Source organism: Stegodyphus dumicola, chromosome 2 (genome assembly GCF_044657685.1).
Source record: "Stegodyphus dumicola isolate Sdum_Otavi_A_Nest chromosome 2, ASM4465768v1".
NCBI lineage: Eukaryota > Metazoa > Arthropoda > Arachnida > Araneae > Eresidae > Stegodyphus > Stegodyphus dumicola.
In genome coordinates, this window is record NC_140769.1 from 5,644,217 (window position 1) to 5,668,806 (window position 24,590).

At 33.3% G+C, this 24,590-nt stretch overlaps 1 protein-coding gene across 4 annotated transcripts in view; it reads left to right on the forward strand.

Moving 5' to 3' along the window:
* Positions 1 to 24,590, forward strand: part of Rbcn-3A (rabconnectin-3 alpha) — a 266,480-nt gene that overhangs the window by 223,325 nt on the left and 18,565 nt on the right. For 3 of the 4 annotated variants that reach the window (XM_085810399.1, XM_085810400.1, XM_085810402.1), the window contains 3 exons: positions 1,097 to 1,221; positions 10,031 to 10,169; positions 10,652 to 10,735. In XM_085810399.1, the coding sequence (XP_085666525.1) occupies positions 1,097 to 1,221; positions 10,031 to 10,169; positions 10,652 to 10,735 (348 nt within the window). The remainder of the gene's footprint in view (positions 1 to 1,096; positions 1,222 to 10,030; positions 10,170 to 10,651; positions 10,736 to 24,590) is intronic. The other variant, XM_085810401.1, reaches the window with a different exon arrangement.

Consider the following 24,590-nt stretch of genomic DNA (forward strand, 5'->3'; position numbering starts at 1 on the left):
CTTGATTGTACTTTACTGATAAATGTATGAAATACTCTCCTTTATCTTTTAAAGTGAATACTCTCCTTTATCCTTTAAAGTGAATTCATTTATTAATTATGTATCTTATTTTTTTTAATGTAACTTTTCCAATATTATTATCTAAGGACCAAAAGCATATTTTGGTGTAAAACCAATATATGCTTCTGATTCTTAGATAATAAATATTATATTAAAACCCATTGTTCATATAAATTCATTTTTTTGATTTCTAATGATAAAACAGAAATGTATGCTATTATAGCTTTTGTGACATCACTCAAATTTTTATTGAGGTCAAATCCCATATATTCAACAGCTTAGAAATTATTCAGTATATACAGGATTTTTCAACAACTTATGTTTTAAATTTCAGCTGTTTTGGACATCAAATAAGTTTTTTTGTAATTTTTGGGAATTTGACAATTGATTCTGAATTTTCAAACCCATCTACGTTTAATTTTGTACAAATTCATACACCTATTAATTTCAAACACAAAAGAAAGCAGAAACAAGGCAAATAGAAAGGAAATTTGAAAATTATTTTATATGTAAAAATAAAATGTACCCATGAAAGCTTAGTTTTTAAAATGTTTAATGCATCAGTTATCTTTGAACATCCAATAGCAGAAAAAAATATCAGGTATTGTTGAGATTATCATCAATGCCCATAGTACCTCACTGTAAAAAAGGAGTGTGCAAGAGTCGATAAAGAGAGAGTGAAATGTATGAAAGCTGACTTGTTTCTGGTCATGGGAATTTGGGGCATGACGTCCACTCCATGTATTTCTACCTCCATTCTAAAAACACATTTTAAGATTGAAAAAATGTTGGCATAAATTTATTGTTGTTTAGTTTTTACATAATTTTGAAAGAATAGTATTTCTGTATAGCAGTTCTGTATATGAAATGATCCAGAGTGATATAACAATATTCATATTGCTTCTATCTGTAAAATAAAATCAGTTATAATTTCATCCTTTTTTGGCTGTCTATCCTAAATTCCTCAAAATATTATGCTGTTTTTACTTAAAAAAATGCTAATTTTGTTTTATTCTTAATATTTCATTTTTCATAGGAAAAGCCAGGTATAATTTCCTTAGCAACTCCCAAAGAAATACAAGAGCTTGATATATCAGTACTTCTTCAACCTGTGCCATGGCTTGAAGATAATGAAGAATATGATGCTTTAAATTTATTAAGGTGAATTTTTTCTTTTTGTATATCTCTGTCTTTTTTTTTGTTGAAGTTTTTATGTAAGAAACATAATTTAAGTTTTTACAATAATTATATTGATGAAATTATGCTGTAGTAACATTTGTTAATTTAAATAAATAAATAAATTCACTATAGTTATATGATAAAATAATATATATATGTATGTAAGATAAAAAAATGCAAATCAAAATTATAATTTAAAATGCGTCTTAATTTCTCATTTTTAATTTAGGTACTTTGTTTTTAGTAATAACTTTCTCTAAACTGCGTCATGTCTGAAAACGTATTCTGCATTATGTCATCTAAAAACTACTGCATTGCCTATAAGTTTTAGCCAATCAGATTAACGAAATATTTTGCTATAAATATCGTGGCAATCCTACTCTTTCTCTGCTTATGCTTGCTGGCTGAAGGACGGCTTTTGCTTTTCTGGTTTTTTTAAAAATGTAATGCACCATCATCAAAATTGTGGAGTGCAAATTGACCTCCATTGTGAAGTGCAACAAGTAATAAAAATATATTTGGAATATCAAGTGATTTTGTGATTCTTCAAAAGTTTGCGACTGCCAAAATATGACAATTTAAAGAGTCGAGTAGGATGAATCTCTGCTGCTAACTCCAATGGATAAAAAGTATCTGAAAAAAATGACGTCAGCGAAATGTGTTGACTCCAGAATCAAGAGTAACAGTCTTCTCGTGATTAAAAAGTGTGCCGTTGAAAAGTATTTCCATCAGCAAAATCACTGTGCCTAAAGTATAAATATTTAAAGTGAAAAGAAATCCATTCTTAAAAATTAATATTAATATAGAGTAATGAAATTGAATTAATGTGTCCAAAGGTTCAGAGTTTATTTCAACAATGTAACCTACTGATTATCGAGGTCATCGTTCTTTCTGTGAATAATTTATTACTACAGTTTGCTTTTCTCATCTAAGCTGAATTAAAAATTGGAATGATTTTTCTTGAACGATTTATTCATCAACTTCTGATTCGTATGGGCTTTTTTTTTAACAAAAGGTTTTATTTAGTGCAACTAAAAATATCATTTTTTAAAAATGTGTAATTGTTAATCAATGCTATTACAGTCAAAAGTCTTTAATCCGGACTCGTTGGAACTTCGGCGATTCCAGATTATCGGTTTTGATTATAGATCATCAGTTTAAATCTGGTAAGATGGCATGCAGAAATTATAAAATTTAAAATATGAAACTGTAATTTATGAAATAAAGAGCAATTATGATCTAAAGAGTATCAAAATTAAAAAAAAAAAAAAAAAAAAAAAAAAAAAACTTAATATTTATTTGTTTACTTTATTAAACATTTCTTTCAACACGCGCATGCGTAAAGTATACATTACGCATAGTCGAAATTAGAAAATTGCAACCAGAAAACTATTTGATGTTTATTCATGATACGAGGGCTATCCAGAAAGTAGATTACGTTTTGGAATAAAAAAATAAACAAAGTATAGGAAACAAATTTTATTATATACAGATGAAAGCCACACTCAAATACTACTTTTCTACATAGTCACCATACAAATTAAGGCATTTATCGTAGCGATGTACGAGCTTGGAAATTCCTTCGTCGAAAAATTCGGCCGCCTGCGCCTTCAACCACTTCGTTACCTCTTCTTGCAGCTGTGCGTCGTCATCAAAACGCTGCATAGCCAGCCACTTCTTCATTGCTGGGAATAGGTGGAAGTCGCTCGGTGCCAGGTCGGGACTGTACGGCGGATGAGGAAACAACTCCCACTTAAAAGATTCAAGAACTTTACGAGTGACATTTGCCGTGTGGGGCCGGGCGTTGTCGTGAATCAACAAGATCTTAGAGCTCAACATTCCTCTGCGCTTGTTTTGAATTGCTCTTCTGAGTTTTTGGAGAGTTTGGCAATACCTTTGAGAGTTTATTGTAGTGCCTCTTTCCAGGAAGTCCACCAAAATTACACCTTTTCTGTCCCAAAAAACAGTCGCCATCATCTTCCTTGCCGACATTGTTTGCATGCATTTCTTGGGTTTTTGGGGAGAACTTGTGTGCCCCCACTGCATTGATTGCAATTTCGTTTCACAGTTCACATGTTTCACCCATGTTTCGTCACCAGTAACGATGCGATCGAGTAAAGAGTCACCATCCTTATGGTAAGCGTCCAAAAAGTTCAACGCTGCAGCGATTCGCTGATTTTTGTGGTCCTCTGTCAAGATTTTTGGAATCCATGTTGCACAAAACTTGTGGTAACCAAGCTTTTCGCTGATGATTTCGTGCAACAAACTTCGCGAAATTTGTGGAAAACTCAAAGAAAGTTCCGTTATTGTGAAATTTCGATTTTCACGGACTTTAGCATCGACTTTTTCGAGAAGTTCGGCGGTCACTATGCTGGGTCTCCCACTTCGATCTTCGTCGTGAACATTGGTTCGGCCATTTTGAAATCTTATGACCCACTGACGCACTCCACCTTCAGTGATAATGTTGTCCCCATACACTTCACGAAGCTGCCGATAGATTTCTATCGGTTTACAGTTTTTTGCAGTCAGAAACCTTATTACTGAGCGCACCTCACAGGATTTTCAATTAACGCAGACATTTCAAACCGTCACAGTATCTGAACGGAGCACAGCACGAACCTCTCACTAGCACGGCTAGATGCAGACTGAGCTGCGCAACGCTCTGACCCCAAGATGGCCGCGCTAGCCCCGCCCCTAGCGGACACAGACGGAAACGTAATCTACCTCCTGGATGGCCCTCGTATTTATAATGAACAGGAATTTGATTTAAATCATATCAAAAACGGAGTACATCGAGATGAAATAGTACATTTAGTAAGGAATTATAAGCTGAATAAAATAAAAACATCTGCCCTGAAGATAAGGATAGTGCTGAAGATCAACTTGTAGTTCATTGCATACCGCAACGCATACTCAGTAGCATTTTTAATTTACATTTCTTGTTAAAAATCATGTTTACAAGATGTTATTTTAAAACATTTAGATCAAAATTTTATGATTATGTTTTTATTTAATTTTATTTCCTTTGTTTCGCTACTATTTTAATGCTTTCTTCTAAGAAAGCTTTTCTGTCAACAAGCCTTTTTCTCTTTGAAGGGGAGATATGTAAGATAAAAAAAAAAAAAAAAAAAAATCAGAATTACAATTTAAAATGCATCTTAATTGCTCATTTTAAATTTAGGTGTTTTGTTTCCAGTAATAACATTCTCTAAACTGCAACATATCTGAAAACATATTTTGCATTATGTCATCTAGAAACTACTGCATTGCCTATAGGTTTTAGCCAATCAGATTAACGAAATATTTTAAATAATGTGGCAATCCTACTCCCTCCCTCTTTCTCTGCTTGTGCTTGCTGGCTGAAGGACGACTTTTGCTTTTCTGTTCTCGTTAAAAATGTAATACGCCATCATCAAAATTGTGGGTTGCAAAATTGCAGTTGCAAATTGACACCCATTGTGAAGTGAAACAAGTAATAAAGATATATTTGGAATATCAAGTGATTTTGTGATTCTTCAAAAGTTCCTGACTGCCAAACTAAATTTTATCATCACATATATGTATAGTTAATTTTAAATATATAAAAATATACCTAAATAAATTATTTTTATTTAATAATGTAGTTTATTTATATATTTTATCATCTTTAAATAGGAAGTTATACAAAATTATAGAAATTAGTGTAAAGTAGGTGACATTTAATTTTAAGATTTAATGAAAATTTTTTTGCTGAAGAAAAATTTTGAAATTGCATCTGAATTACAATGAATTATCTGTAATTCTGGAGCACCATAAAGGTTAAGCTTGTGTAGATTTTATTTCCAATTCTTTTATATTCATTATACTTTCAAAAAGTTTTTACGTAATAATATATAAATGATTATCAGTGTTAACCTCTAAAAGTAACAAATCCAAATGACCTCCATAATAATGTATATCAATATGTAATTTATCTTTTGTATTTATACGTATGACAGTGTTTTGCATATGCCGTTTTCTTTGTTGCGAGACATGAATTTTGCCCTTTTTTGCTAATATTTAAGGGGGGGGGGAAATATATATATATATATATATATATATAATTAATTCAGCAGAGGTTTGCCATACGTTAATGTTTTTTCTTATTTTAAATTTTAATAATTTTATGTCATTATGTATTTTTGTAAACAGAGCTGCGTGTGTAAAATACTGTTTCAATCTCTTTTGCAAGTCAGTGGGCAACTAAACTAGGTTCATGCATTTTCTTATTCTGGCATTTCTTGGCAATGCCATTATCTATGTGTCAAAATCTTTCTATTTGGCTTGATAACTAAGAATGAGATTCTGTATTTAACTTTTTGTGGAGGAGAAAAGAATTATGCTTAATGTAATGTGTGACTAGCTTTTTGGCATATGTATGAACTCCTTGGTATAAAATGGTGAAAAATTATTGCTTTCCCTTGAGCTGTTCAGTTTATGCTCCTAGCTTTTGAATCAACAGCTTAGGCATAAGAGATTCAGGAAAGCATTTCATCGTGTGATTATTCTTAGCACAGAATACTCTGTTTATCTCTTGAGATTTGTGAAAGTTCTGATTAATCCTTGTGCATGCTTTTGTGAAGGTTCTGATTAATCCTAGTACAGGATTCTCTGTTCACCTGAAATGCTTTCCCGAGTATTTTGATTAATTCTAATACAGGATTCTTTGTTGACTTGTTTAACTTTATGGTTGATTGATTGGTTAGAGTTCATTTTGATTGATTGATTGATTGGTTAGAGATTATTTTGAATTTTTCAGTATGGATTTCATAGCCTATATAAGATGGTACAGATTCTACCTTTATTAACCTTGTTGTAAAGCTTCACATCTCAGTACTTTTTAACTTTAGGGAGGTGATCTAAAGCATTTTGCACCTACATTTTTTTTTTTTTTACATTTTTCATTTATTATTATTATTTTATCAAACATGGCCAGAAATAATATGTCCTGCAACACATAGTAGTACTTATTAATCTTTTAGGCTATGTGCAATATATTCATAACTAGCCGCTGAGCGGCTAGCCTTCATCTGACTTTTAAATGTACCGGAAACAAACGTCCTCTTGATGACAAACATTGTATCCAAGTGCCTCTCGACAAACGTCCAGTATCCAAGAGAAACATTAAATTTAAAAACTGCACATAATTATTGTCCTCATTTTTCCGAGTGGCAACAGAGTGCTGATATCAGCAACAATGGCTGCTTGCCATCGATTTGATGCAATTTCATCAAGAAACATAAAAAAAGAAAAAAATTTTTTTTGAAAAAATTGCTTAGAGGTGCACTGGCTCATATCTAGATTCACCTATGTACCAAATTTCATAGCCCTGGGTCTATTAGCTTATTACAGCATGAATGAAAGCCACACAGACAGACTCTTCCTTTTATTATATGTAGAGATAAGAAACAAATGGCAAAGAATTATAATGGAGTGTCATTTTTCTTGCACTCATATTTTGTTTTATAAAAGATCCAAAGTGGTTTTATTCGAATCATCAAAAATTATGTTATCTTATGATAGATAAATATTTCTTCTGAATTTCTGTTAAACTCCATGATGCATGAAAACGATCTTATAACTTTTTTTGTCAATAAACAAAAGAAACTCTGAAAAAATTCATGTTATAGCAATGCTATTGGTAACTGCTATCCAGAAGATTTTTGGCTGTACATTTTTATAGATGCCTGATTATTAAATATGAATGATGGAGCTAGTACTGTTATTTTTATCGATTTTTTCCCCCTTTTCTACATACCTTTTGAAATTGAGAGATTGTTGCTTATTGTCTTTCAGCAGTTACATGTTTGTGCACAAAAATTTTCTGAAACCAGAGTTCTTTTAGATTCAGTAACTTTTCTCCAAGCTGCTTCTAATTTGCAAGTTTATTTTTTCCTTTGAATTTTGCTCTTTAGGATTATCTTAAAGTGATGAAATAATAAAATAGTATCAAAGTAGGTCCATTGTGAAACATATGAAAATTAAATGGCTGATATCTTGGCCAAATGAATTACCACCATTTTTCAGAGACCTGTCTGTTCTCTCCCTTTTAATTTATGAGACTTATACACAGGAAAATGATAGTGTGATGAAGGAGAGCAGTGTTGCCTGAAATTTTTCAACTAAAGTCGCAAATGACGTCAGAGATCACGTGATTTTTGTGACGTCATAGTTACGCATGCTCACATGATATCTGATGTCATCACAAATTTATTGTCTATTGGTTCCGTAAGTTACTGTATTCAATCCTATTTCCGTTTTGCATGGTCGATTTATTTCAGATTCTGATTACATATGAAAGCCTTGTTCTTTCACTGTTAAATTTATTTACATTATCATTTAGAAAAATGATGTTGTTTTGATTTTTAATACATTCCCATTGCATACTTCTTAACAATGTTGTAAATCAGGAGAATGAATTTCATTTCTTTCTCTGTCTGGGTACTTAATAAAGGCATGCAAGCTGCAAGTTCTTTTGTTTGATTCATTATCACCATAAAACTGAGGCAGGGGAGGGACTGATTTAAAAACAAAACTCACGGGGGACGAGGGGGAAGGTGAGGCGTCCTGAGCAGTTTTTTACTTCCTTGTACGAAATATAAAGGAAGTATTGTAATCGCGAAAAGTTTCAGGCAGCATATTTCAACGAAATTATCCATTTTTGACCGCTATCGAATGCAATTTAACGATGTTTTTGCATGATATCTGTATGTAAGGACAGAATAAAATACTCTTTTCCTTCAAAAAAATTATAAAACTGCTTTAAAATTAATTCTGAAGAGAATTTTTCGTGGCGTCTGTACGAACGTATGTACATACGTATTTCGCATAACTCAAAAACGAGTAGCCTCAGAACATTGAAATTTTGTATACAGGACTGCTATAACATGTAGATGTGCACCTCTTATTTTGGTTGCAATCGGTCGCACCAAATGTATATAAATATATTTATATATATATATCCACTCTATTACACGGCTCTGTGATCTCAGTTTCTTTACTCTTATATGTTTGTAAATTGTACATTTTTTGCTTTAAAAATAATTGTATTATGCTGTTTTTAATCTTCCGGTTAAGGTTTTTATGCCTTTAGTAAATCTGTATTCAATATTTTTAGAATTATCAACAATTTTAAAGTTGTCTAAGTGCCGCTAAGCCTTTTTTTATGGCGGCCATTTGAAACAGGAGCCATTTGAAACTTTTTTTATGGCGGCCATTTGAAACAGGAGACTAGTGGATTTGTTGCCAATCTAGAGAAACTTAGCTTCGCAACAACAAAGATAACGCATTCATTTATTATTGCCAATTAAATCATGCTTAATTCTTTCTGGAATTTTTTCGAGGAGATAAGTGTTTTAAGATTTACTTCGTAATTTTTAATATAGATATTTTGAGTTTTTATGTATTTTTGCCTTCTCACGAAGTGAGAACTGAATTAATTAAATGAGAAATACTCAATCGTCTGTGAAATATTTCTTTTTTGTTTTGTTTGCTTAATTTCTTTTATACATCATTCTAGCTTTATTATAATATTTGAATAGAACATGTGGCAACGATTAGATAATTCTATTCTTTAAATGATATACATTTTTTGCATTATGAGTTATAATATGAACGAAATATATAAGTTAACTGTTGTATAATTATTGGATTATAGAACAGTTAACTTAGTTTCCATTATATAATTATTATATAAGTTAACTGTTATATAATGATTAATACTGTTAAGTGAATATAGCGCCAGAGTGTCGCTATGGTAAACAAATACTAGAGTGAATTTTAAAGAATGCATTTATTCTATTGTGGTTTATGCGCTGTCGGCGAAGTAGATTTAATTCAATCCAATAAGTTTAAATGAAATGCAAGAAAAAATGCATATAATTTAATATTCCGTACAAGGAAGTCATGTGGTGTACACATCATATTTTTTTCTTTCTGATCCACATTTTCTTTTTCTTTTGCCCACTTCTCGTTACACCAGCATCTGGCTCTGCAGCCTTGAAAAGGAAATCCCACATGCAAAAAAGATTGCCAGATGCCAACTTCTATTTAACCCTAAATAAACTGTGTTTTTTTTTAAAATATAAATTATTTTTAATTGATACGTTATTTTAACATCAAAGCATTTTACGATATATTAAAAAATCTTTGAAGTCTCAAAAAGTAGCATAAATGATGGATTTCGCAAATACTAAAATTCGAGTAGTACAAGTTTGTCAAAAGTCGCAAATTTGCGAAAGATCGCACGATCAGGCGACACTGAAGGATAGCTCTCTACTGCAGCTGATGGGAGAAGATGGAGCTTAATCCTTACAAAGAAAGATATTGTTCCAGACCATCCTTGTTCTTCAGTGGTTATTTATGTTATACTTCTGGCAGAGCTTGATAATCTGGTTGCTCATTTATTTCATTTAAACTCAATTTCTGCTCTTCTTTGTGTTTTATATACACATATTTAATGCTTAATATTTAGATGTATGCATTGCAGTTTAGAACTGTCATGACATCACTCTAAGGTATTGGGCAGCTCGAAAGCTAATGGCATAATATCTAAAAGTTCAGCATTTGTTGCAAGTGTAATTTTTTCTGGAACCTTCTTCCTTTCCTTAGATAAAGAATGACATTCAGTATGTGAAAATGCCTAGTTTTTTTTAAAAAATATCTTTATAATTTGTTTTTATTCTTAGTATTTTATATTACTCCTATTATTTTAAGAATTTTTTGTTAAATGTTACTACATTTTTTATTTAACATTATTCGATTCTGTTTTTAGGCCAGCTGATAGTTTACCACCGACAGACTACCTTGTTATTCAGCATCCGAGAGATGCACTGAATGCAAGCCTGTCTTCTACAGGTTCTACACCTACTGGTACTGGTCCTACATCTGGAGGGATTCATTCTTCAAAAAATGTAAGCTTACTGAGGCATTTCTGTTAAAATTACAGTTTAAATCTATTAAGGCTTATAATTTGCATGCTACTGTACTGTTTTCTTTTCCTTAAATGCTTAAGAGTCTGATTTTAGCTATTAAAACACTAAGTTTTTTTTAGCTATTTGCAATAAGAGCTTTGCTGTATTAGTTAGGGAAATATGAACTGGAAGATTTCCAAGGTTTTAAATGGGATTGAGTATTTTAAGTAAAAATTTTAATACTTCATTGTTATTTGTAAAGCTATCTTTATCCTTTTATAATTACTACCAGCTGTTTTCATATAACGAGTGCATGAAATATGCATTGTGTTTAATGCCTTTGGTCATTTTTTTAAATTTTTTATTCTGTGCTGCTCAAAATCTGTTTGTTCCTCCTTTCTCTCTGCGGTTGCCTCTCTGCTGCTAACTGAAACTTCTCCTGCCTCCTTGTTTGTTTGTTGTGCCTTTCTGTCTTTGCTCAGATGAAAGGCCTCAACTTTCCTGGTTGCACTAACCCACAGTTCTGCCAGTTAGTACTCGAGAGGAGTCGATACATGCTTAAACCGGTAAGTAAAGGCAGCTCCTGGGCTTTATTGTGTGTGTGTGTATGTAAAGCAGTAGGTATAGACTATTGGGTATCTTCAATAATTTTATTTTTTTGACTTAAAATACCTCTGTAAAATATAATATTTTTAGAAATTTTTATTGCTCTTAAGTATCTGATATACAAAAACTGTGTGGAACCGGGCCAACTAGCACATTTTAAATGATCCTAAATAATAACGGGAAATGTTGTTAATAAAATTGTTTATAAATATATCGGTATGCCATTTATTACCGTAATTTCCGGAAGACACACCGCAGCGTTTACGTGTTTAAAACTTAAATTTTCAGCAGGGCCAGCGTTTAGGTGCATTAAAAATAAAATATTTCCTATGATGGTCATTGTACATAGTTTGAATAACCTTGTCATTGTACACAGACTGGTGCTGTTCCCACACAAAAGACCACTCAGTTGCTTTTTGTGAACGTTATTTTGTTTACATTCTTTCCCTTGAACGGACTTACATGCCTTATTCACCCTAAATGGGATCTCAGAACAATAACATTTTCCCCCCTTTCAAATCAGCATTCTCATCAGTTTGAATAGTCTCTCTCCTCTGCCATTTGATGAATCTTCCAGGACCCATCCTCTCCCCAGCCCTGCCTTTTCTGCAATTTTTTTCAAAGGCAGACACGACTCCACTTGCCTTGCAATAACAAACTCTGACATATTTTCTCTTCAGCATGAATCGATTTTTCTTCCCATCAGTTTGGGTACAAGTACTTGTTGGATAGTTTTTAAGAAGGGAGCGGAAAATTTTTGAAAATGGAACCTAAACAGCACAGAAGCTATACTGCTGGTTTTAAACTTAATGTAATTACTCGTGCTGAACAAATTGGAAATGGAGCAGCAGCTCGAGAGTTTGAAGTGGACGAGAGATGTATTTGACGTTGGAGAACTGAAAAAGAACTTAAAAATATGCCACAACAGAAACGAGCCAAAAGTGGTACTGTAAGGTGGCCGAATCTAGAGGACGACCTTGTAAACTGGATAAAGGAGCAACGAGGAAAGGGAATGGCAATTTTGACTGTAAAAATTCGCTTACAAGCAAAATTTATATTATATTCCTACGCGTGCTCGTGCCATTGCTGTGTGTGTTTTCTTGAGCTCTGATTTTCAGCTTTATTTTGCGGTAATTAATGTGTGTAAACTATTTATTGTGTATAATTTTATTTGTGCAAGCGCTCTGCTTTATATTTGTGCAATTTGTTTCAAGTTGAAAGAAGTATTGTTAATATTATGGCTTTTGCAAGATTTTGGTATAGTTAAGTCTAACTTGACGATTTGTTTACTTCTTTGAGTAGTGCTACAAAGTAAAGGAATGCCAGGATGGACGAAGAAGACGATGATGCGTTTTATAGTGCGCTTAAATGTTGCTATGATAAACTTGAAACGGCTATTGAGTCGAAGTGTAATAAGAACCAGAATATTCGTGAAGAGGCAAGGCATGCAATGTGTGAGTTAAAGTGTTTGATTACTAAGAATTTTGAACGTATTAAGTCGTTGAATTACCATGAAGCTTGTAGAGAAAGTCTTAAAGACATTTTCGTAAAACCAACATATGCTAGCACTGTGCTGCCATCTCCTGTGAACAATGTGAAACAAAATTCTTTAAGTTGTGGTCTTGTTATTTCTTCGGAAAATCTTTCGCCAGAGGATATTAAAAAGATTCTTAAATTATAAATTAATCCTGTAGAGAAAAAAGTCTCAATCTAAAAAATATTGGAAATGGCAAGGTATTGATAGAATGTCCCTCTGAAAATGATTTAAAAAGGATACAATCTAAAATTCAAGTAAAATCACCAGAATTAATTGCCTTTCCTTCCAGATGAAAGAATCCTACGATCTTAATAAAAAATGTCCCTAATGAGATAAGGGATGAGGATGTTCTCGATGTTTTAAAAAATCAAAATCTATGAAAAAATGTTATTGACTCTGAAAATAAATGGAGTGAATCTCGAATTCGATTTACGTTAAGGAAATTTCAAAATACGAGACATTTAGTTGTTGAGGTGCATCCAGACATGTGTAGAGGTATTTTACAGGAATGTAGACTAAACATTTCTTGGAGCATCTGTAATGTGGATGATTTTGTCGTGATTAATCGGTGTTTTAATTGTTTAGGATATAATCACCGTGTTGAACATTGTAAAAACCTATGCACTTGTTATTTCTGTGCACGTGAACATGAAAGTAAAAATTGCCCACATAAGAATTTGAAAGTCTGTATCAATTGCATTAGACGCAATCAAAAAATAAAAGATGAGAAAAAAAATTAAATGTGAGCCATTTGCCTTTTTCTAAAAGTTGCTCTTGTCATGAATTTATAAGAAGTCAAAATATATCAAGAACAAATTATGGATAATAGTCATAATTCTATTTTAAAATTTGTTCAAATTAATTTACATAGATGTAAGGCTCCTACTCAGCAACTTGTTTTGAATATGGAGGTAAACAATGTTTCTGTTGCTTTTATTCAAGAACCTTACTCTTATCATGGTCTTATGCCTGGCTTTCCGAGTTCCTTTAGGTTATACTATGATTTTAACTCAGAAGTCATAAAGGCTGCTATTGTTGTTCGAGCCGGATTTCTATCTACGTTTTTGGATTTGAGATTCTTGGATTATAATATGGTGACTCTTGATATTATTTTTAAAGATACAAAATATTTCCTATTTTCATACTACTTTGAGCCCTCCCGATGTATTGAATTTGATTTGCATAAAATAAGTCGGGTCTTCCAGGCCAGGGATCTTGCAAAGCTTATTTGGGGTATGGATTCCAATAGTAAGTCTGAACTGTGGTTTAGTCTCTACAGTGATACTCGAGGAAACAAGCTTGGAGATTTTGTCAGCTCCTATAACTTATACGTGATCAATGAGGACTGTGGCCCTACCTTTTGTTCGGAACAGGGATCAAGCTATATAGATGTCACAATTATTGGAGCTGATTTGCTAGCAAATGTTACCCGTTGGTGTCTCTCGGACTGTGAATCATTGTCAGATCATGTAATGATTGAATTCGACTTATCTGTTTCTGATGCTTCTTTAATTTCTGTCAGTAGATTTCTGTTTAATACAAAAAAAAAAAAAAAAAAAAAAAAAAAAGGAAATTGGAGATATTTTGAAAAATATTGTTCACAGTATATTTCTTTGATCATTAATGGTTTGGATTCTTGCTCAAGCACTGACTCACTTAATGTGATTGTAGATTTTATAACTTCAGTTATTTTTCGGGCATGTATTAAATCTGTGATGACCTTGCGGATGAATAAGGCACCATAAGGAAAACGACACAAACATTTATTAAAAATTAACGTTCAAAGAATAATGGTAAAAATAATTAACGTTCACAGAATAATGGTAAACTCGGAGCACTACCTCGCTCCTACAGCATAGTTAATCTACCACCTGCCTCCTCTGAGGCTATTATGCAACTGTTGTCTCTCTCACTTGCTGGGCTCTGCCAGGCAGCTGATTGGCTCACCGCTGCCAGATATATGACACCCCCCCCGGTAAGATTGTGCTACGCCAAAGCGAAGCAGAATCTGAAAACTGAACCAGCAAATACAAACTTAAATTGTGTACTCCACATACCAAATTAATTCAAAATATATGAACATGTATACATGATGTAATAACATACTTTAAAATAAGTGCAATAAACATTCATCTCACAACAGATGAACAGACGCTTTGATACAATACTGGAGTTCTGTAATAAAACATATATGCAATACTATTTCAAAACACACTATTATAATGCAATATTAAATGGAAACCAGTAATTTGATTTTCAAAACAGATGGAAAGTAGCTCTCGTACAATTCCGGAACAAAAGAAAGATAACTAATGCAAAGTTTTAAAACATATTAGTTCATACTTAGTTCACACCTATTTCATTCACCAACTAGTCTTGAAAGACCATCTGCATTTTTTAATTGTGCACCAGGGCAATGAGAAATATGAATATTATAACGCTGAAGTGCCATTGCCCACCTCTGTAATTTGGCTGAATGCGGTGCCGACTTATACAAATATAATAATGGATTATGGTCTGTGATCAGCTCAATATTCGATCCAAACACCCAACACTCGAACTTTTTTAATGACCACACAATGGCATAAGCCTCGCGTTCAATAGTTGACCAGTTTTGCTGAGTCTTCGAAAGTTTTTGACTGGCAAAGCTGATAGGATGCAAACTGCCTTTGTCTTGTTGTGACAAGCAAGCACCAACACCATATGAACTAGCATCACACTGTATGGTGTAAGGTTTTTCTGGTTCTGGAGTGTACAGTTTTGGTGCTTCACACAGTCGACGTTTCAGTTCTTGAAATGCTGATTCCTCAACATCAGTCCATGGAATTATCTCAGGAATTTTCTTTTTCGTAAGCTCCATCAATGGGCGAGCTATTTCTGCATAATTCTTTATGTAATCACGATAATAGTTGAATAAGCCTAATGCACTCTTTAGAGCAGTCTTTGTTTTAGGACTTTTTATAATTTCAATGGCTTGTAATTTTTCAGGATCAGGTTGATGTCTTCCAGCTCCTATTATATGTCCTAAATACTTTATCTCCGAACGTGCAAAAACACATTTCTTCACGTTAACCGTAAATCTGAGATCACTTAATGTAGTTAGCACAGCATCTAAATGTTTGATATGAGAATTCCAATCTGGTGAAAAGATAGCAATATCATCAATATATGCTTTGCAAAAATCACTATGTTTTCTTAAGGCATCATTCATCACTCGCTGAAAAGTAGAAGCTGCATTTTTTAATCCAAAAGGCATCACTTTCCAACGATATTGGGAACGATGTGTCTTGAATGATGTTAAATCACGACTTTCTTCTTCTAAAGGTATTTCCCAGTAACCTTTCAAGACATCTAAACAGGTGATAATATTTGCGTGTCCAATTTTATTGATTAGATCAGTCACATTCTCCATTGGAAAATCAACAGGCTTGGTTACTTGATTCAACAACCTGAAATCAATACATAAACGCATACTTCCGTCTTTCTTGGCAACACATACGACTGGGTATGCTATTTCAGCTTCACTTGGCTCAATAAGACCCAAGCTCTCTAATTCCTCGATCTGTTTATCTACTTCAGGTTTCAAAGATTCTGGGATCTTATAGATATATGGCTTTTTTCTTTCAGCTCCAGGTAACAACCGAATTCTATGTTCACCAACTCTGGCTATTTGGATCTCACCAGAAAATAACGCGATGTGCTTGAGTAAGAGCTCGTGTAATTCCTTTTGTTTGCTACCCTCTAAATGACTAATATCCACCTCGATGTTCCTTTTAGTTACTGCGCAATCTCCTTTATTTGGAGTGGTATGAATTTCCCCCAAACTCCGAATCATCTTCAAATATCACTCCCACAGTTTGTGCTGGAACATAAAATTTTCTTATTTTGTTCACATGAACATGCCTCACACTCCCATCGGGTAATTTAACTTTGTAAGAATGAGGATTTACTCTTTCAACAATTTCACCTGGACCTGTCCACGTAGCATATAGCTTGTTGCTAGAGTCTGGTATAAGTAAATATACTAGATGTCCATTTTTAAATTCTTTCAAACTTTTGCGTCGGTTAAAATAATATGCATAAGCTTCTTGTTTTTCCGCGGCAGATAAAGAAGCGAGCTCAGATGCTTTCTCTAAATTTATCTTTAATTCTTGTAGATAATCAACTGCTGAATTACTCAGATTAAGAGGTAATGGTATTTCACCGGACCATGATGATTTTAACACAGCTAAGGGACCTCTAGCTTCACGACCGTACATAAGCATAAATGGAGATCCACCTGTAGTGCAATTTGGAACTTCACAATACGCAAAAAGTAAATAAGGTATGTGCTTGTCCCAATTAACAGGATCTGTGCGAATTACATGATGTAACATTTGATTAAATACCCGATTCCATTTTTCCACTGAGCCGTTTGATGCTGGATAACCAGGTGTCGAAAAACGAGGATGAGTTCTTAACCTTTTTTCGAATTCTTGAGTTAACTGCGAGGTAAAATTAGTGCCTTGATCACTACAAATTATTTCTGGAATGCCAGTTCTCATAAAAATATCTAAAAGAGCCTCACAAGTAGCTTTAGCAGAAATACTTTTTAAAGGTATGACTTCTGGCCATTTTGAATGATTATCTATCAAACATAAACAATATTTATGTTTCCTTCCTGAAGGTGGTGAAATTTCACCAATAATATCTATATTTACTGTATGAAAGGGATACGGCGTGCGAACAATAGGAGTAATCGGAATTTTATCTGATTGTCTTTCTGGACTTTTTAATTGACATCTTTTGCATGTTCTACAATAATTTTCTACATCTTTGGATATGTTCGGCCAATAAAATGAAAGCTTCTTTCTTTAGTTTTCCTCATACCTAAATGATTTCCGAATATAGAATCATGAGCTAATTGAAGGACTTTATTTTGATAATTCTCGGGCAAAACTAACTGTTGTATGTTTTCCCCCAAAATTTTTTCTTTATGAAATAATAATTCGTCCTGTAAAAAGAAATTATTCTTCCCTAATTCTGCGTCCTTAAAACAATTTATTAATGTTTGGCAGTTTCTCTGATCGACCTTAAATTTATTCGATTCCGAATAACTGTTTAGTAGTTCATCATTCTGATTCGCAACTGAACTATAAAAAAGATTTACATTTGACAGTTCAATGGCGCCAACCTCAAGTTGTTTTTGTTCATGAGTTTCCGGTTTCGTTTCAGGGAATACTGTTGATTCATTCTCGTCTTCAGATATGCGATCCCATACATCTGGTGTAATTAAACATTGAGCTTATCTGTTAACGCGAAAAGAGCTTTTACGCGTGAATATAGACAACTATTTGGTTTTTTGTAATAAATGGGAATAGTTGCTAACGTTGCCTCTATGAAGTCGCCAAATGCGGAACTTAAAATGATTTTACCCTTACTTTCTATTTTTAAATCAGGAATTAATGTAGTATTCAAAATTGGTATTTCCGTACCTGAATCTTTTATAGCTTCTACGTGCTTCCCTGCAATGTAAATAGTAATCTTTTCCAAGGAATAAAAATTAAGTTTTCCGTCGGAACACTCGCGTTTTTGTAAGTGTTTAGAATTTACATTTGAAACAACCGCATTGTCCTTCGGTTTACTTGAAGTGTTAACTTTCGGTTTGACCGGGAAATTATCGTTCTGTTTATTGGACCTCTCAAATTTATTTCGCCTGTTCGGGCAATTCTTAGCCAAATGTAAACTGCTACTACACACATAACATTCTCGCGGTTTAAATGAATGTTTCTGTTCATTTACCACTAAATCTTTTCTTAGCGCTGGTGGAATATATTTAGAGTTTTTGTTGTATGAATCACGAAAATTAGTGCGTTTTTCACCTCTTATGTAATCAAAAGGTTTACCTTTTCCGATGAAATAGGTGTCGCATTCCTTCGCTAGTTCTTCTGGACGTAGCCAACTTTCACCTTGTCGAACTGCAACATGGCACGCCAAATCACTATCCAATGTTTGAAAAGTTTGTCGGAAATTATTAAGTTAATTAAAGATTAAAAATCATTGACGCTTCTACTTTTACAATAATGGATCCAACATGATCTTAAACGAGAGGCGAACTCCAAATGAGTTTCTCCCGTCAACCTTTGAGCTTGGCGAAAATTTTCTAAACATATAATTGGCGATAGTTCATATTCCTTAAGAATTAAAGATTTAATTTTTTCATAATCTTTCAAATCATCATCTTTAATATATACTAGAACATTAGAAGATTTATCACCTATAAGTTTAAGTAAAATTTCAGACTTAAATTCATTTGGTACGTTCTTATGCTTAAAAGCCCTTTCTATGGAATCATAAAATAAGTTCCATGCTTCACCCTTTTTAGGTACAGAAATCGATAATGCCTGTACAGCTTTGAAAAGCTTATCTAATGAAAGTGTATTTTCTACGTTGTTACTTTCGATTTGCATTAAACGCAATTTCAGAATTTCTTCTGACTTTTCCCTTTCTTCAACGGTAGCATTAAGGAATTCAATAACAAAATCTTTATCTTTCAAACATTCTTTAGAACTTAAAGCTTATCTTTTAATTCTACAGCTTTTAAACTAGAATCGGCTTCTTCACCGAGTTCCTTCAACATCGAAATCAAATCACTTTTAACTACTCCCTTAAACATATTTAGAAGAAATTTTCCTTAAAATTACAACAAAAATTTCTCACCATTTCTCAAAATCCAGTCGGCTTCGTTCGCTCTGGTTCTCGAAATCGAGAGCGTGATGTGATGACCTTACGGATGAATAAGGCACCATAAGGAAAACGACACAAACATTTATTAAAAATTAACGTTCAAAGAATAATGGTAAAAATAATTAACGTTCACAGAATAATGGTAAACTCGGAGCACTACCTCGCTCCTACAGCATAGTTAATCTACCACCTGCCTCCTGAGGCTAACATGCAACTGTTGTCTCTCTCACTTGCTGGGCTCTGCCAGGCAGCTGATTGGCTCACTGCTGCCAGATACATGACAAAATCTATGCCTACTAGAAGGACTGGTAGGCAAAAAGTACCTTGGTGGTCATAGGAAATTTCCATTATGAGAAAGAGAGTCAACGCTGTTAGACGGAGGTTCCAGAGGACTACTAGCTTGATTAATACCTTGATTTAAGGAAAAAATACAATGAAATGCTTATTGAGGCCAAATTAGAGTCTTGGAGGAAGTTTCTTTCCGATATCAATAATGAGAATGTGTGGGAAAAAAATTTATACTTACGGTATTAAAGAAAATTTTATGAGGAAGATTGAGATCTTGGGCCTTTGGCTTTCAAGCGGTAACTTTACGTCTTCCTTGGAGGAAACTATCGATGCTATTCTTGATAAAGCATTTCCTCCTGATTGTGTGAGGCTTGATAATGACTTTCACACTCAGTGGCACTCATCTGCTCGCAGTAACTATGCGCCTCAGATTGATCCTCCATTTTCGCAGGCCGAGGTTGATGATGTAATTCGTAATTTAAGGCTTGGCAGGTCTCCTGTCCCGGATTCTATTCCCAATGAAACCATAAGATACTTCCATCGGCTTTTTCCTGCAGTTTTTAATAGATTATTTAATATATGTTTGAATCTTGGTGCTTTTCCACGAACTTGGAAGAATGCCTTCGTTATTGTGATACCCAAGAAACAAACTTTTACTGTTCCACATGTGAATAATCTTAGGTGTATCTGTCTTCTTTCTTCTTTAGGTAAATGTTTTGAAAAACTAATTACTAACATAATTACTTGGCATCTACATAAAGAAAATATTCTTAGTGCTGACCAATATGGTTTCATTGCTCAAAAATGTGCTGAGGATGCACTTCTGCATCTTAGCAACATTGTACAGAGGGGCAAGATGAGAGGTTTGTACACTGTTTTAATTTTTCTTGATATTGAAGGAGCTTTTGATAATGCATGGTGGCCTGCTATTCTTAATTTACTAAAAGAAATGAAAATACCTCATAATGTGTTTAATGTTGTTTCTGATTTGCTGAAAGACAGGACGGTCGAGCTTTTTTTTGGGTGGCACCTCAAGTGTTCGTCGACCTCAGAGAGGATGTCCACAAGGCTCTGTTTTCGGTCCCAAGCTTTGGATTATTATTATGAATGATCTCTTACAGAAACTTTCTTATCTCTTCAGTTGTGAAGTCATTGCCTTTGCAGATGGAAAAGAAATGCAAAAAGCTTTTCTTCTCGCCCAAGATGTTTTAGATTTCATTTATCGTTGGTCAATAGATTTTAAGTTAAACTTTAACCATGCAAAATACAAGACCATATTTAGATAGAAAAAATACTACTTATGAAGGATATCAATTGCTTTTAAATGATAATTCCCTTGAGAGGGTGAATGAAATTAAATATCTAGGTGTTTTGTTGGACAGCAAATTTAACTGGAAAAAGCATATTTCCTACATTTCTAATAAATGTGAGAGACTTCAGCGTGGGCTGAATTGAATTGCATGTAATAGTTTTGGTGCTAAATCGAATGTTAGCGCAATTATTTATAAACAAGGCATTGTACCCTTTATTTCATATGGATGTAGAGCTTGGAGATTGTCTCTAAAAAAGAAAATTAACTCTAAACGCCTGCTTCGAGTTCAAAGACGAATTTTGCTGCGAGTCATAAGCGGTTACCAAACTATTAGTTACATTGCTGTTTTCTCTCTTGCCGGATTTCCACTCCTGGATTTGTTTATCCTGACCTTTATAGATTACAAGAATAGTCTTACAAATTACTCCAATTCTCACTTTGATCATTTATTGCCCTTGTCTGTTCTACCACATCCTTCTGTAAGACAACCAGTATATATTCTGGATAGTATGGACACTGATGTAAATTCATTCTCATTTGTGTTGTATACGGATGGTAGTAGGATTGATAATAAAGTTGGTTTTGCATATGTTATTTTTGAAGATGATATTGAAATTGAGTGTCACTAATTTCGCATTAGAAACGAATGTACTGTATATATTTCTGAGCTTCTGTGTATTAATTTTGCAATCAAGTGGATAATTAGCCAGGATGGACGTGGTTCCAGCTACTTAATCTGTACGGATTCACTCTCTTCCCTGGAATCTCTTAAAAATACCTCTTTATGTAATGATATTATTGTTAATATACAGCAGTCTCTCGGAGATCTGGAGAAGAAGGGTATTTCAGTGTTTTTTACATTTGTCCGGGGTCATTCGGGTAATTATGGAAACGAAAGAGCTGATTGGCTTGCTAAGAATGCAACTAAAAATGATATTAATGTTGATGTAAATATTCCAAAATCTTATTAAAAAAACATTCAAAGCTAAAATGATTGAGTGGTGGAACTGTGATTATATCTCTTCTGATAAGGGATCTGTTACAAAAACATTCTTCCCAACTATTTTTGAAAGACTGAAAATTAAGGACTTAATGCTCAATTTTAAAGTTACGCAATTTTTGTCTGGACATGGTAAGTTTAATGTTTATCTTGAACGATTTAAGCTGACATCTTCCAATTTGTGTAATTGCAATCTTAGCGTCCAGCAAAGTGTTTTCCACCTTCTTTTTGACTGTCCATTTCTTGATAAAGAAAGAAATCTTTTGAAATGTAGATTAAAATTAGATGGAATTCATTGGCCGCCGAAATGTTATGATTTTGTATCTTCGACTTCGGCCTACCGAGCTTTCAACGATTTTGTTGACTTTTATTTTAAACATTGTTAATGATTTCTTTATACATTTTTATACTTTTGTATTTACTTGTTTTATTTTTTTTTAAATTCTTTTGTATGATTTCATTGTATTGTTGAAAACTGATGATATTACTTACAATTTTGCCTTTTTTACTTACGATTTATAAGTCTCGTGTGATACTTTGTGGTGCACAAGGATTTCTTTTTCTTTAAATTAAAATATATATATATATATATATATATATATATAGCAAAACAAATGAGCATAAATGATTTCAAAGGAGTGCCTTGCTGGTGTAGCAAATTTATGAAAAGAAAAAATATTTCTGTGCGTACTAGAACAACAGTCGGGCAACAATTACCAATGGACTGGCAGGATAAAAAGGCATCTTTTCTAAAGTATGCGACAGATATTATTGACAAAAAAAAAAAAAAAAAAAAAAAAAAAAAAAAAAAAAAAAAAAACCTTCTTCAGTCACAGATAATAAATATGGATGAAACGCCGTTAGCTTTCGACTCTCCTGCAAACAGAACTGTTGACGAAACTGGTGCAAAAACTGTATCTGTGCTTACGATGGGGCATGAAAGATCGTCATTAACATGTGTGTTAGCTTGTGCCGCAAACGGTGACAAGCCGATGATCATTTTTAAACGAAAGACTATTCCGAAGGGAGATTTTCCTAATGACGTAATTATTTGTGCATACGAGAATGGCTGGATGTGCGAAACAATCGTGCATGAGCGGCTACAAAAAGTTTGACAGTGTCGTAAAGAATCTTTTTTCCAACCAAAAGGGTAATGGATTCCATGTGTGCTCATTTACTTGAGTCAGTGAAAACCAGATGTCAAAAATTGTCTACGACCGTAGCAATAATTCCTGGTTGTTTGACAAAAATCTTACAACCATTAGATTTGTTGGGTAATAAATCCTTCAAAGCTGAAGGTCCAAAAGCCGTGACAGTGTTGGATGAGTGAAGGATTGCATGCATATACCAAAAGCGGTAAAATGCGTAGAGCATCTTATGAAGAAGTTGCAAAGTGGGTAGGAAGCGCATGAAAATCGCTAAAAACGTGGTCAATAATAGCAGGGTTCAAAGAAGCTGAAATTATATTCTTAGATAAAGAGACTGTAAACCAAGAGGATGAATGTGACGATCTGGAAGACTTGGACTTAGATCAGGATTTATTAAATCTTTTTAATTCAGATAGTGAAGAATCAGATTTTGATGGCTTCATATTATCTATAGGTTGCTGTAATTCCTTTTGTAAGTAAAATTTAAAATTTCCTTTTGTCATCCAAATTTAATATTTCGTTGTTGCAACATTTTTTATAATATAGTCTGAGTATTACAAATATGGACATCTTTAGTGAGTAAATATAAGTATATTCGTGAATGTAAATATATTTTCAACATTTCTTACCTTTAATTTATTTTTGAGTTATGGTTTCATTTCATGCATTTTTCTTAACTGATATGTCATATATCAGGACACATGTTGAGATTTTGCATCCATACAGCCCACGACGATGTCACGCACAATTTAATCTATTGCAGCGTTTATGCTGATGCAGCCTTTCTTCCGGAAATTATGGTGTATATATATATATATATATTGCAGGCATATAATTTGGAGATTACAACCATGCATATATATAGCTTCCATTTCCATCTATGCATTCTTGCAACTGTTTATGAATACTGATGTAAATGTGCCTCTCTAGGTCCTCATTAACCATCAGGCAATCTTATCTGTAGGTTGTATGTTGTGTTTCCTATTCAGGGATTATTTTTAGTGTGCCCAGCTGGTGAGATCATATTTACAGTAAATGTAGTATTATTATACAAAATGTTTACTTGAATTTCACTTTTATTGTTTTAGTATACCCCTCCCTAAATAAATTAATTAGTGATTCATTTTGAACATTTGTACTTCTTATGTCTTATAACAAGAAGGAAGGGGGGGATCCATGTTTCAAATGTGTTGAATGTTGGATTTCATACAGAATACTTTGTTAACAATAGTTTGGAATTGACATTCCCCCCAAGTGGGGATCTGTAAAGAAATACATAATTGTTAATGATAATTCACTTTTTTTAATAAACACATTTTAGTCATGCCTTTATGAAATAAAAGCAATCTATTTATAATATAAAATGTGATTTAAAGCTGTGTTCAAGTGCCAGAATAGAAAGCCTTATAATACAAAACATGCAAATCTCTGTTGCAACTTGCCACGTGAAACGTCATCCTCTCTTGAGTTGTTCCTTGTCTGACCACGCACTGCAAGCTTGTGAAATATTGAAATATGCATCGTGTTAGTGGGCTCCATGCCACTGTATATTATAGGGGTGACCAAAATTCAAGATGATAGGATAATTTGGCACTTTATATGTGATTAACATGGTTACTTATAAAAAATGAATAAATACATTTTTATCATCTGCTTTGTGTTCAGAAAAGTTAAGTAGTAGGAAAATATAAATTTGTATTTCTTGTTACTATGCAACTGAGCATTCTTCCTTCAGGTACAAAAAACAAATATTTTCTTCTGATTTCATTCATCCTCCTCTGTTTATGATTAATGTTGTTTGATT